General features: G+C 35.9%; 1 protein-coding gene across 4 annotated transcripts in view; it reads right to left on the reverse strand.

Moving 5' to 3' along the window:
- The window catches only part of ADAM23 (ADAM metallopeptidase domain 23), a 173,997-nt gene that overhangs the window by 45,449 nt on the left and 115,043 nt on the right, over window positions 1–13,505 (reverse strand). For all 4 annotated transcript variants that reach the window (XM_058300285.2, XM_058300284.1, XM_058300286.2 and 1 more), the window contains exons 10-14: window positions 8,158–8,229; window positions 5,947–6,110; window positions 4,559–4,643; window positions 2,391–2,481; window positions 222–270 (exon numbers count right to left, since the gene is read on the reverse strand). In XM_058300285.2, coding sequence (XP_058156268.1) covers window positions 222–270; window positions 2,391–2,481; window positions 4,559–4,643; window positions 5,947–6,110; window positions 8,158–8,229 — 461 coding nt within the window. The remainder of the gene's footprint in view (window positions 1–221; window positions 271–2,390; window positions 2,482–4,558; window positions 4,644–5,946; window positions 6,111–8,157; window positions 8,230–13,505) is intronic.

Here is a 13,505-nt window from a genome sequence, read left to right on the forward strand (position 1 = left end):
TTGATTAAAAAGTAGAAATAAAGAAAACTTTTATCATTAACATTAAATAAAAGAGTATAAAATAAATTAACTTTATTCCTTTCCATTCTAAAATATCAGATAATTAACTATTGAATTTTTACTAAGTGCTGAGTCTAAAAGCTCAGTACCTGATTATGTCAAATTACATGCAGCAATTTTAGCAAAAAGCTTATGTTAAAATCATGCATAATGATATTTACCCTGTTTCTTCCATGATGCAGCCACCCCAGGATTCTGTACAGTCACATTCTAGTACAATGAAATAATAAGAGCACAGAAGAAAAAAAGAAGCAACAAAAGTCACATCTTTAATTTGCATTACAGCCCTTACAATAAATCTTTATTCCCAAGTCCATGTCAAATAGGAATACAAAACGTATTCCTCTTAATATCTTCAACCTTTCCTGAATTATAGGTCAGTTCCTAGGAAAACAGTGGACAAGAAATAACATTGTGCCTTTCTTTTAGTAACTCAGAGACCTCAATGAAGTTCCTAGTTGTAATGTTTAGTGAAAGGTACAATGGTCTAAAGGTTGGAAAGTCTGAGTTCTATTCCAAGTTCAACCATATGAGAAAGTTCCAGAGGCAAGTGACAGCATTTCTTGGGTCTCAGTGTTTCCACCTCTACAGTGGGAATAACATCTTCTTGTCCATCTCCCAGAGTGGTTCTGGGGTTCACAAGAAATGATGCACCTGTGCACGCTTCATGACCTGCAAAGCTGTGTTATACAAATGCAACAGAGCATCCTTGAAGTCCTTCTACAGAGCCACTGGAAGTCAGAGAAGGGGAATTCAAATTGCTAGCCAGTGTGATGATCAGTCAAAGACTTGGGGAACACTAAGCTAATAGGTTTAGTAAAAGAAAGCAACCTAAAGTAAAACCATAAGCATCATTTAAGGAAAATTCTGAACATGACTTAAATACTACAAAATGACATGCTGCTTTTATTTTCCCTGTTCTCTTTTTCTATCATAGATAAGGAGTTATTGAAAGAAAAACTTCCAAATGGATTGACCTAAAGAATCTCAGAGTTCAAAACTAATGAATTATCTACCTAAACAATTCACAAAGGAATAAAGGATTTTAGGAAGGAAGAACCTATGCCAGACATTAGTCGTGAACCCTGTTTCTCACCCTACCCTGTCATCCAACTCAGTAACATCTCTCAACTGACCTCAGCACTGGCTACTTCCCAGTTTATAATCTTCAACAAGATTATAAACCCAGTTCTACTCATTTCCGATTTTAAGGCTTCTATGCTAGCTGACTGAATCCTAAATGTGCCTTTAATGTACACTGTGTATTTCCTTGGGAATGGAACTACTCTAAGCAAGGCCTTAATATATAAAGAGTTAGTGGAGGTTACCTAAATGTCAGCAGATACTTGTGATGACTATGTTACTTGATGACTTAATTACACCCATAGAAGGAATCAAGTAGCCCAGGTATACATTTTGTTTCAATTTTCCATAATACTATGCAGTAAGGACAATTATTTGGTAGTATACTCAAACGTATAAAATGTAGGATAATGCTATGTTAGGTTTTTTCTTTGCTTCCTTGGAGCGACTGAGGTGGGAGGAGAGACATTTCTAGTGTCTCACAGTTTCTCAGAGAGAAGGGGACTTCTACTTAATTCTCAGTAAAGAAAATAATTTGAGAGAACACTGTTTCCCCTTCCACAGGACTGTATTATGCCTTTTTCCACAAAAAATAGTAAAAATATATTTTACAGCAGCTTTGAAGTAAAAATGAATATAATCCAGGGTGTGCCTGCCATGCGTACTGTATAAGCTGGCCCTTTCTTTCTATCTCCCTCTCACCTGACTATTGAAAAGAGTGACAGCTAAAAGGTATTGGCCTTATTTTTCTACACGGTGGGATCTGTGCCCATTTGTATTCCCTCCTGGAAAGAATCCTATCCTCTACTACTGCCATGAGAACAGGGCCTGGGGCAGGGTCTTCCTGTGGGGAAGCCACTCACTCTGTTCTGCTGAGGCACTAGGTGGTTAAATTTAAATTGAACTCAGCAGGAGAGAGCTCTTTTTGACCTTAGATCTAAGCACATCTCCAATCCAACACTACCATTATTAAACTCGAAATGGAGTCTCATCTGGCATCTTGTGTCTACACTCAACACATTGTGCATGTGAGAAAGAGCTAATTCATGCCCTGAGAAACCAGATATGAGTCATGCTTCCTATTTTACAGATTTTGGAAGGGAAATTTCTAGAACTCAAACAGATTAAGAATTACCTTAAGTTGCTGGTTAAACTATAATAACTTAGGAACAAAAAATATTTATAGACTAAACATGCAATATACAGACAGAATGGCACATGAAAGTGAGTAAGGTCAGTATACATACTTGGCTTTCTGCTAGAAGGTTCCCATTGGATTCCAAGGTTTTGAGCCAGGCTCTGTGATAATACTTGTGCCACTGCCATTGGAAGACCATACTGTTTTTCAGAGTTCAAAGTGTGTGGGAAACATTTGAGAGAGTGCACAAAGCTAGTTATTATTTCTTATTCATTACCACATATCATCTCAGTTCCCTAAGAAGAGCCTTACAGCATCTAGAGGTGGCATATGCTCCTTATCACTTCTTGCCTGCAACTGCGCCCAAGAAGCAGAAAGCCCCTCTTACTCTGTGACATTTCTCAGAACTTGATGCTCTCACATGGAAATGGAAAATGCAAGTCACAAAAGTCTGTGCCCCAATTAAACTTTTACCAAACCAAAGACAGAAATATTCAGTTTACTACAAACATGTCAAGATAGGTCCCCACTGAATGATAGCTAAGACTAGGTTTTAGACATAGTAATTAGGCTTTCTGGGGGTTGTTACCAACTGTTATAAAAATGAAGATATAAAAAAACAACCAATAAGGTTAATGAACTATTAGTTCTAATTTATGATATAGAAAAGCAGGTAGAAAGCATAAAGATAAAAATATTTATGGGGAAGAAAAGAAAGATACAGATTGGATTTACGTGTAGATGCTTTGATTTAAATGAGTTAAACCTAACATGGGCAGAAGAGTATCATAACTGAAAAAAAATTATAAAGTAGAATGAATAAGTTTAAAAAACTCAGCACCTTATCTATAGAGGCCTAAAAATCTTTGGGCTAATCTTCAGCTTGCAGTTGCCTGATAAATATAAAAAAACTATCACTAGGAAATGAAATAATACCTTTTTTCTAGGACCAAAGAACACTTTGGGTTCTATTTTCTAATGTAAATCACTTGTGCTATATTCTTGATATCAGTATTGTTCTAAATAAGCCTGAGAAGGGATGTAAACTGACCCATAGGAGAGAAAGACATCAGATGGACTATAGTTAATAGTACAAGCATAAGAATGTTCTTCATAAAATATAACAAATGCACAATACTGTTACAAAGGTAGTATAGCAGTTTGATATTGCTTATGAATTCCAAAAATAGATATTGGATTATGTTTGTAAACTGGTCTGTTCCTCTGGGCATATTAGATTATATTAGATTCAGAGGTTTCACATTTACTTGATTAAATAATGATTAATGCTTTGATTGGGCCACATCAGTAGGATGTAAAGTGCACCACAGATAAGGGAGGTTGGAGTTTTGGATGCAGGAACCCCAGGAAGTAAACACACAGGAGAAGAACACAGAGGAATAAAGACAGCTCCTTAGACATGGCAGAGGCACTGGGAAGAGAGATGAACCGATTGCCTGATAGCTCACAGCTGGCCTTGTGGAGGGAGCAGAGCAGCTGAACCCAGAGATAATTGAGCCCCAGAAAAGAGATGAGACTTATCCCAGCCTACGGCTGATATTGGAAGAAGCTGGGGCCACAGAGCCTTAAGAGGAAGAGGAAGGCTAAAAGTCGGCAGCCATCTTGCTCCAACCCAGGGCAACAGACTTTGGTGAGGGAAGCAACTTACACTTTATGGCCTGGCAACTATATGCTTCTACTCCAATAAATACCCTTTATAAAAGCCAACAGATTTCTGGTATTTTGCATCAACACCCCTTTGGCTGACTAGTACAGGTAATATATGGCAAAAAAATATACCTAATGGACATAATGGACAATAGATAGGACTATTTTAATAATCTTTCATCAACTCTAACAAAGGTTAACTACTGAAAAAAAGGACAATTATAAAAAAGTGCTATCATCAATAGTAACAAATGTTTCACAGAATGCAAAGTATTGGTGGTAGAGTGGTGTATAGGAATCCTGTATCTTATGCATAATTGTTCTGTAAATTCACAATGTCTCTAATGAAGAAATAAAATAAAACAGGAAGGTTGAAAGTAAAAAATGAAAGTGAGAAAATATTTATTGTGGAACCCTAGGCAAAACATTAACAAAGAAAATAGAAACATTAGTAATATTCATTGTAAAAATAACCGAGTGCCTACAAACATCATCTTTCTATGAATATATATTCATATATACATGAGAGAGTTTTTAAAAATTAAAACATGGTAGTACTCTAAAAAGAAAAAAGATAAAGCTCTACCTTAAGAAAATTATCAAGTTTACCTCATTCACACCAACTCCTCTGGTGCGAGAACAGACACCTCCAAAGAAACTCAGACTGCTTCTCTTGTAGTGAAACGTCACACGCCTTAAGAAAAAACATGCTATTAGGAAACCAATGTGGTGACCATCATGTAAACACTCACCAAATAGTAGTAGTTAAGTCAACTCTCCTACTACTTTTCAGCTCAGCAAGCATTAACTAAGTACCTACTAGGCATCACATATGGGTCAGGAATTAAGGATATAAAGATAAACAAGTTCCTTGCCCTATTTCTAGTAATGCTATCCAGTAATTATTAAAAAAATTACTAATCTTTAAAAATTGCAAATTAAAGACATAGAGAAAAGAAGGGAAAGAGTAAAGATGAGAGGAAAGGATGGAGGACTCTAGGACTCTGGTTTGATTCCAGGAGAGAACCATGAAGGAAGATCTGAAAAAAGACCTATCTATATGTCTTTCCTATATATCTATATCAAAAAGAAAGTATGGTACCCTTTTTCCTTACTGATAGCAGCTCAATTTTAATAAATGGTCTGTCTAAAAAGATTACATTTCCCAACTTCTCTTGCAGGTAGGTGTGGCCATGTGACTAAAATCTAGCCAATTATATGCTGATGTAATTGGTATGTGCAGCTTTCAGGAAAGCTGCTTTCAGGTAGCTGACTCAGCTGAAAGGAGTGTCCTTTTGCCCTCCTTTGCCTTTTGTCATTCCTACTGTCTACAATGAAGTTGTGATGGCCAGAGTGCCAAGAGCCATCTTGGATTAGCTGAGCTTGAGGATGGAAGCTATGTGCTCTGAAGGTAAGACTTTTTTTTTTTTTTTTAAAGATTTATTTATTTATTTAATTTCCCCCCCCCTCCCCTGGTTGTCTGTTCTTGGTGTCTATTTGCTGCGTCTTGTTTCTTTGTCCGCTTCTGTTGTCGTCAGCGGCACGGGAAGTGTGGGCGGCGCCATTCCTGGGCAGGCTGCTCTTTCTTTTCACGCTGGGTGGCTCTCCTTACGGGTGCACTCCTTGCGCGGGGGACTCCCCCACGCGGGGGACACCCTTGCGTGGCAGGGCACTCCTTGCGCGCATCAGCACCGCGCATGGCCAGCTCCACACGGGTCAAGGAGGCCCAGGGTTTGAACCGCGGACCTCCCATATGGTAGACGGACGCCTTAACCACTGGGCCAAAGTCCGTTTCCCTGAAGGTAAGACTTAACTGCTATGGAACCACCATCTCATCATGGACATCCTAGCTCCATGCTTCTTATAAATCAGAGACAGGAATAAACACCAATCTTGTTCCAGTCACTATTGCATAACATGTAGCGCAAATGACATAATTGAGGGATAAAGACAAATGTTAAAGGAAGACCACAGGAAAAGCTTAAAGGAGTACATACGAGATGAGGTGCACAGCATCAGCGTGCTGCTTGATGCGCTGCCGGTATGTGGAGAACTCATGCAGCATTTGCACGGGGTTGGTGGTGATGTCGATATGATCCTTCTCAGTCCACGTCTCCACGGCCACCAGGACAACCCTGGTGTTGAGCTGCTCCTTGTAAATCTGAGGGTATACAACAGGACAGGTGCAGGAGGAAAACACTGGGTCAAACATGCACGACCAGTGAGTCAGAGTCAGCAGAAGGACTGGAAGGGGGAGGTGAGAGGAGAACACGGGGTCATGATTAGCTCATAGAGAGTAATCTTTTTCCTTTCTCTTTTTCAAGAGCATAAATAAACAAACAACTAACAAACAAAAGCATGCAATTTGCTCTCGGACAAGTTATTTCAATCTCAGATCAGCACGTCTGGTGGCCAGGCATCTCACTAGATGGGTAGATTCTACAGTGAGGACTTAAACTGAAAACAGGGTGGAGTGAAATCACCCTTCCAAACGTGAAGGAAGGTGCCAGCTTGGAGCCCGATATACTATTCCTGCAGGGTTGAAATGGATCACTACATCTTCAGACAAGCACTGAACAATCTGGCTTACTGGCCCTTGGAGGTGGCAACATATGTAAAGTGAAGTAACAGTGGAGAGACTCATGGAACTAGGACTGTAAGAGGGAAGAGCAGCTTTATGTCTCAATTTCACTCTCACTACAAGGTGGCATCCCCCACGATATTAAATTATCATCTTTCTGCTTTTCTACTTTTGTCCAAGTAGCTTAAGAGTTACCATAATTAAGCAACTTCAATGAACGTAATCATTTTACTCTATTTTCAAACTAATTAAGAAAACCATGTATAATCTTTGAAGACACCAAAGATCTGCCTGAAGCTGCGCAGACTTCACAACAAAGAACTAGCTACCACCAAAATCAGCTACTCTATCTTATATTGGAACCCAAACTAAAGGTTATACTCTGCAAGAGGTGATTCTCCTCAATTATGCTGAAATTATTAACATGGAGATGCTACCAAGTAAACAGCTTGGTAAAAATGTTGTTCAATGTTCTCTTTCCCATTTATGCTTACTTTTCAACCCATATATTATGTAAATAAATCAAAGAATATACCACAGTTTTCCTCTGAGAAGTGTGCCAAGAACCATGATTAAACAAAATTAATAAACCAGGTGCAAACTGTTTCTCAAAAGCTCAACCCTAATTTTATATGGTACTGTATGCCCTCCACCCATATTATACTTTTTGCTCAGCTTGCCTGCCAGATATTATTTATGAGGAATATTTACATGAGAGGGAGTGGGAGTGAGGGTGGGGCTGTTTAGAAGGCAGAAAATAGGAAACTTTTTAGAGAAAACAAACATCATTTAAATGTTGAACAATTTATAATTAAAAACATCTTTTCCCAATTAAGAGGGAACATAAAATAAAATTCAGATAAATATATATTTAGTTAGACAAAATAACACTTTACATTAAAATATACAATGCAGTATGCTAGTTTCAAATTCTGACTAGTCAAATTGAATTATTTATTGGAACTTAATGCATAACATTCATATCTCTGCAGTTACTACCTGAACAGGGGGAAAAAAATCTTAACCTTCACTCTCTGAAACTTGTAAAATGAGAGAGGAAAAAACATATTGATATTAAGATTTGTAGAGTTAAAAGTCTTTGTAAAGAGATACATCTTTTACTGTTTGAAATTAGTTTTATTTGTGTCTGCACCTAATTCTGTCACCTAGAAATAAAGTCTGAAGCATTTCACTAATGGGAAAACTAAGAATTATTTTTTCCTTTAAAAAAATTGCTTTTAATATCTGCATTCTCCAAACACACTTCACATCAGTGTATTAGTTCTTCTCTGCTAACACTATATAATTGGGACACTAAAGCTCAAACAGCTATTATTAACCAAGTCTCATCTGCCAAGTCAAATTTACACTGTTTTTGGTAACTAACTGTTTTTGGCATTTTTGTCCTGCATTGACATTGGTAACAATAAGATCTAGACATCACTTAGAAGTAACACTAATGCATCTTTCAAACTCTGCAGACCACCTTATAACTTCTAGTCAGATGAACTTAAGAATTCTATTTTTATTTTTGCCCAAGGAAATAACTAGAGTAACAAGTCAGCAAATAAATATGTAAAATATCCCATCACAATAAAAATAGATTCAAGAAAACTGGTATACTTACAGAATCCACAAGGTTGACCACAGACTTAGCAAAGTTGTTGGTATGTGGATGAGAAGAGCGATGTTTCTTATACTGGGGGAAAAAAAAACCAGATATCTGAGTCATTGCCAAATCATAATTTAATGGAAATTTTCAAAATTCTGTAAAAGCCACACTGTCATAGCAAGAGTAAAAATGGGGATTAAAAATATAGAGAGAAATTTAGTCTGTACCATGTTGCTTATGTTCTTATTTCTCTGTGGGGCAGCAAAATTCTACCTAAAATAACAACAATGTTGTGGGTAAATAAGAGTGCCTATAGAAATGTGTTTGAGACGCTTTATACCTGAAAAGTAAGTTTTCAATGCAGTCTTAATGTCTTTTGTTTTCACTGAAACTGAAAGGGCCTACTACCCATACCAAGAAGTTTTGTCCCAATGGGACACCTTCTTTGCTTTAAACCCAAGGCTGTACAAAGATCAAGAAAATTGCCTAGACAGCACTATCCACGATAAAGCATGCACTTGTAGTTTATTCGGTATATTCTTTCAGACGAATACCTCTTCCAAACAAACCTTTTGCTTTGGACTGACCAAAGTCAGAAAAAATAGGAGAAGAAAAGTAAAAATATTAAGTGTACCAATAATTTGAGTGTTTATTATGATTTAACAAAATAAAGAAAAGTAAATTGATAGCATAATTATACAATAACACGTGGAGGGCTAGAATTCTAGCAGGAAGTACGTTGCTCAGTGTATTTTTAAAAGGACATTTGAAAACTATAAGTATCATAGGAGAATCATGCCCTCTACTGGTCAATGGGACTATCATTACTTTTTACAACTGAAAATGCAAAGGATAAACATTCCAACCTATATGGTTTTGAACCATAAGAATTTTTAAATTATCGTTCATTTTAATAATTAAATATTTATTAAAATAATGCATCTTTCATGAAGATTTAAAATATGCCAACATTGAAAAATCATGGTTTTTTTTTCTTTTGCCCATTTTCAACCTTAAATTTGTCTGACCCCTTCATTTCATTCTCTTTACCCCTACAACTATGATTTAAAAACAAAGAATAGAGAAGTGGATTTGGCTCAACGAATAGAGCATCCACCTACCATACAGGAGGTTCAGTGTTCAAACCCAGGGCCTCCTGACCCATGTGGTGAGCTGGCCTACGCACAGTGCTGCTGCATGCAAGGAGTGCTGTGCCACAAGGGGTGTCCCTCACATAGGGGAGCCCCATACACAAGGAGTGTACCCCTCAAGGAAAACTACCCCACACAAAAAAAGTGCAGCCTGCCCAGGAGTGGCGCCGCACATACAGAGAGCTGACGCAGGAAGATGACGCAACAAAGAGACACAGATTCCCAGTGCTGCTGACAAGAATACAAGCAGACACAGAAGAACACACAGTGAATGGACAGACAGAGCAGACAAGGGTGGGGGGGTGAGTAATGGTAGAGAAAGAAATTTTTAAAAATTAAAAAAAATAAATAAAAATAAAAAATAAAAACAAAGAATGTATGTCTTAATGATTAGACATATATTTTATTTTTTGTGCCACTGAGCACACTGATGACACAAGATAAACATGCAATAAATTGATTAATCGTGTGTTAGTCATAGCACTCAGTAATTCACAACTATTGGTATAACATTACTTTTATTATTACTGCTACCACTTGTGCATCATCATCTGACCAAAACTGTCTTTACTGTTTTTCTATACTAAACTTCAATGTATGTATATAACTGAGTCATAAAGTATCATATTGATCTAAAATATTTCAGGCATCTGAACAGGTTTTTAAAACACAGCATAAAGAAGTTGATGTAAATAGCTGAGAATTTTAATTTGCCAAGCAAAATTCCACAAGCTGAAAAACTGTAAAAAATACCTTTTAAATTAAAAGAAAGGAAAATATTAGCTGACACATATTCTAATGCATTGAAGTCACAAACCAATTAAGATGAATTTTATTTGGCTTCTGAATATTAATTTACTTTTGTTGGAGACTTCTTTTTTAAGTTTATAAATGTTCACATGTATATGCATTAAATAGTCTAGTATAGTGACCATGGAAAGCCTGACACACAAGTTAAGAGATTATAAAATGAGATATTTTTAGTCAAAATACGATAGATATTTCATCTATTTCCTATTTCTAATTTACCAGTCTGCTTTCTTTTTTTATTTTAGAAAGATCACTCTGCCTTCTGTGTGGTGACTGAATTAATAGAAAGAGTTGAGAATGGAAAAAAGAAATAGCGAAAAGTGGCAAATGGTAAAACTTTGCAGCTCCAGGTATCTGGGTGGGGGGTTTGTTGGAATTTTCTGCATGAGTTTTGTAATTTTTTTTACAACTGTCCTGTAAGTTTGAAATTATTTAAAAATAAAAGAGTTTTAAAAAAAATGGCCAGTGAGATGGGAAAGCTGTTGTGTCATGGAAGAAAAGAGATGAAGGAACCGTTTCGAGGAGGACGTGATCAACTGTGTCCAACGCTTCTGAGAAGCAAGTAAGATAACGGCCGCCAAGGAACCATGGGGTTTGTTACATTAATGCTCCATTTCACTGAGTACCTGGGATTTACAAAGAAGTGTGTTTTTCTTACAGCAAATATTTCATCTGCACAACAATTCCATGATGTGGCTTTAAATCCTATATAGTGGGATGAACAGTGTCCCTCCCAAATTCATGACCACCTGGAACCTCCGAATGTGAACCTTATTTGGAAAGACAGGCTTTCCACATGTTAAAACAAAGTCACACTGGATTGGGTGGGCCGTAAATTCAATGACTGGTGTCCCTATAAGAGAAGAGAACACCCAGAGAGATACACAAGGAAGACAGCGCCAGAAACTGAAGTGCTGGAGCTACCAGCCAAGGAATGCTAAGGATTGCCAGGAGCCTCCAGAAGCTGGAAGAAGCAAGAAGCCTTTGTAAGCGGGTGCAGGGACCTACCAGCACCCTGATTTTGGACTTTCAGCGTTCAGTAGTGTGAAAGAATGAATTTCTACCACAGACTACCGTGGGAGCTGTTACAGCAACCCTAGAAAACTGAAAGATGCTATTTTATAAGTATGGAAAATGAAGCACAGGAAGAATAAATAACATATCCAAGGCATGCTGCTGAAATTCAAAACCTACTCTGGGTTAAGATAAGAAGTAAACTTGTTCAGTTAATTAATTCTTACTTAATAGTTTATATACATTCTTCCCAAATCATGATTGTTGATGAGAACTCTTAATCTGTTATGTATATATAAAATACAGTGTTTTTTAAATAAAACAAAACAAAAAAAAACAGGAAAACCAAATGAGACTGAAATTGACAGATATTTTGAGCTATCATTACATAGTGCCCCTACTGACTCATACTGAAGAATATAGTAAAAATGTAGATACAACATTTTCTTTTCATTCACTTTAAAATATCTCAGCCAATTTTCTATTAGAGTAAGGTTTTTAATATTTATTTTTAGCTGAAACGGCTTAGAGAAATGTTTGCACATCTTTATTAAAGCTATAATTGGCCCAGAAATTAAGTTCTGCCAGCCAGGTTCTAAGATGCTTTCTACACAATTGAGAGAGGTTTTTCTTTTCTAATTGAAAACCACTGATATAAATGTGTTGCTCGTTCAAAATAAGATATTTTTTTCAGAAAGCCAGTATTAGGTTAAACTGAATTAAAGAGGCATGCTTAATGCAGATGTACGTAAAATGTTTCTATTTCTTGCATGAATGAAAATTCTGCATATTTTAAAAATGTGCAAGCTCTATTTATGGTAAAATTTACTTTCACATCCTCTGATCACTGAAAACAATTTACATTTAAAGTGGCAAATTTGCTTTTGCTTCCTCAACAAATACAAATTAAAAGTAGAACTTGATTTTTAACCCAAGGGTGACAATTTTATATCAAATTATTTAAATTTGATGATTTTTAATTTTGATAATTTTAAAAAGTATCAAAATACTGTACTGCTCCATTCAGTTAAAAGATTACAAGATGAGCAGTCTCATGGGATGATTATTCTGAAAATCAATGCCATCTCTCCAGGTATTAAAAAAATAGATGTATTAATTATTCTAGTTCAGTTTGACTTTCAACATGTAAATTTAAGTACTTAGAACCATAATCTGATTTATTGCTTCTTTATGGCAATCAGCTGTTAAAGCTATCTTCACCTCATAATAAAGCATACCTCAAAAACAGGGCTTTTCTCAACTCTTAGAAAAAAATGCATTCTTACAAAATGGCATGCTTATTTCGAAGTATTATGGACTAGGATTTAATTTAATCTTAAAGCAAAAGGAAAATAGTTTGAGTTTTCTTAGCCCAGATATAGTAATTCTTTAAATAGGAGAAACCTTCTCGGGTCATTTTTTTTCTACTTTAGGAATTATTACTATCTAAGAATAAAAGCCTTCATTTTAAAAAATAATGTTGCTATATTTATTCCTTGTAAATTCACCACATACATTTCAGATTTTTTTTTGGTTTCAAAGAAAGATGAACATATGACTAATTCTGATTCATTTTGATAATATTAAAATGAATTTCTAACATTTACCATTAAAAGACTTTCAGACTTTCTTATTTCAATAGAATGAATAAGGTAATTTTATCATACAGCATGTTATAATGTGTAGAAATTTTCCATATATGAAAACAATATTTTAAGAAGAGTGCCATTTTATCCTTCTTAAAATAAAGATAAAAACTTAGTCTTTAGAAGGATTAAAAAGTACATTCAAAATATAAGATGCTAAAAAATTATGTTTCCTATTTTGTACAGTTACTGAGCTAGATCTGCTCTATGACTGACAGCTTCAATTCATATTCCTAAAATAGTATGGTGGAACTATATGTGGATTAGAAGTCATGGGTTTGAGAATGGATTCTACCAATCCCCAGCTATATGTGAACATACTTTTTAAATTCAAAGAAAATACACACATTTTAACTATCATTTCCACTACTTTAAAAGTATTTGTATAATTGATGTTAGAAAAAGCTTGGGCTTCTAAAGCCATCATTTCACAATACAACACAGCATAATGCTAAGGATTAAGAAGTAGCTGGGAAAAGTCTGATGTCTAAATCAACAGAAATAATTCAGATAAAAAATTATCTTGGGGTTTCAGGCAAATTAATACCCTTCGGAAACCCATATTTTATTCTTAATGATCTAAAATGGCTGCCTACACATTGGCTTTCAGGACCTCTCCTGACTTGTATGTAATTGTGGTAAATTCTGCTTCTTAATACTAACATACCCCAAGCAATGTATTTAAATGTTATTGGTACAGAAAGTAAATCTGCACACAAAATTAAGAGAAGTTCTACTGAAT

Source organism: Dasypus novemcinctus, chromosome 7 (genome assembly GCF_030445035.2).
Source record: "Dasypus novemcinctus isolate mDasNov1 chromosome 7, mDasNov1.1.hap2, whole genome shotgun sequence".
Lineage (NCBI taxonomy): Eukaryota > Metazoa > Chordata > Mammalia > Cingulata > Dasypodidae > Dasypus > Dasypus novemcinctus.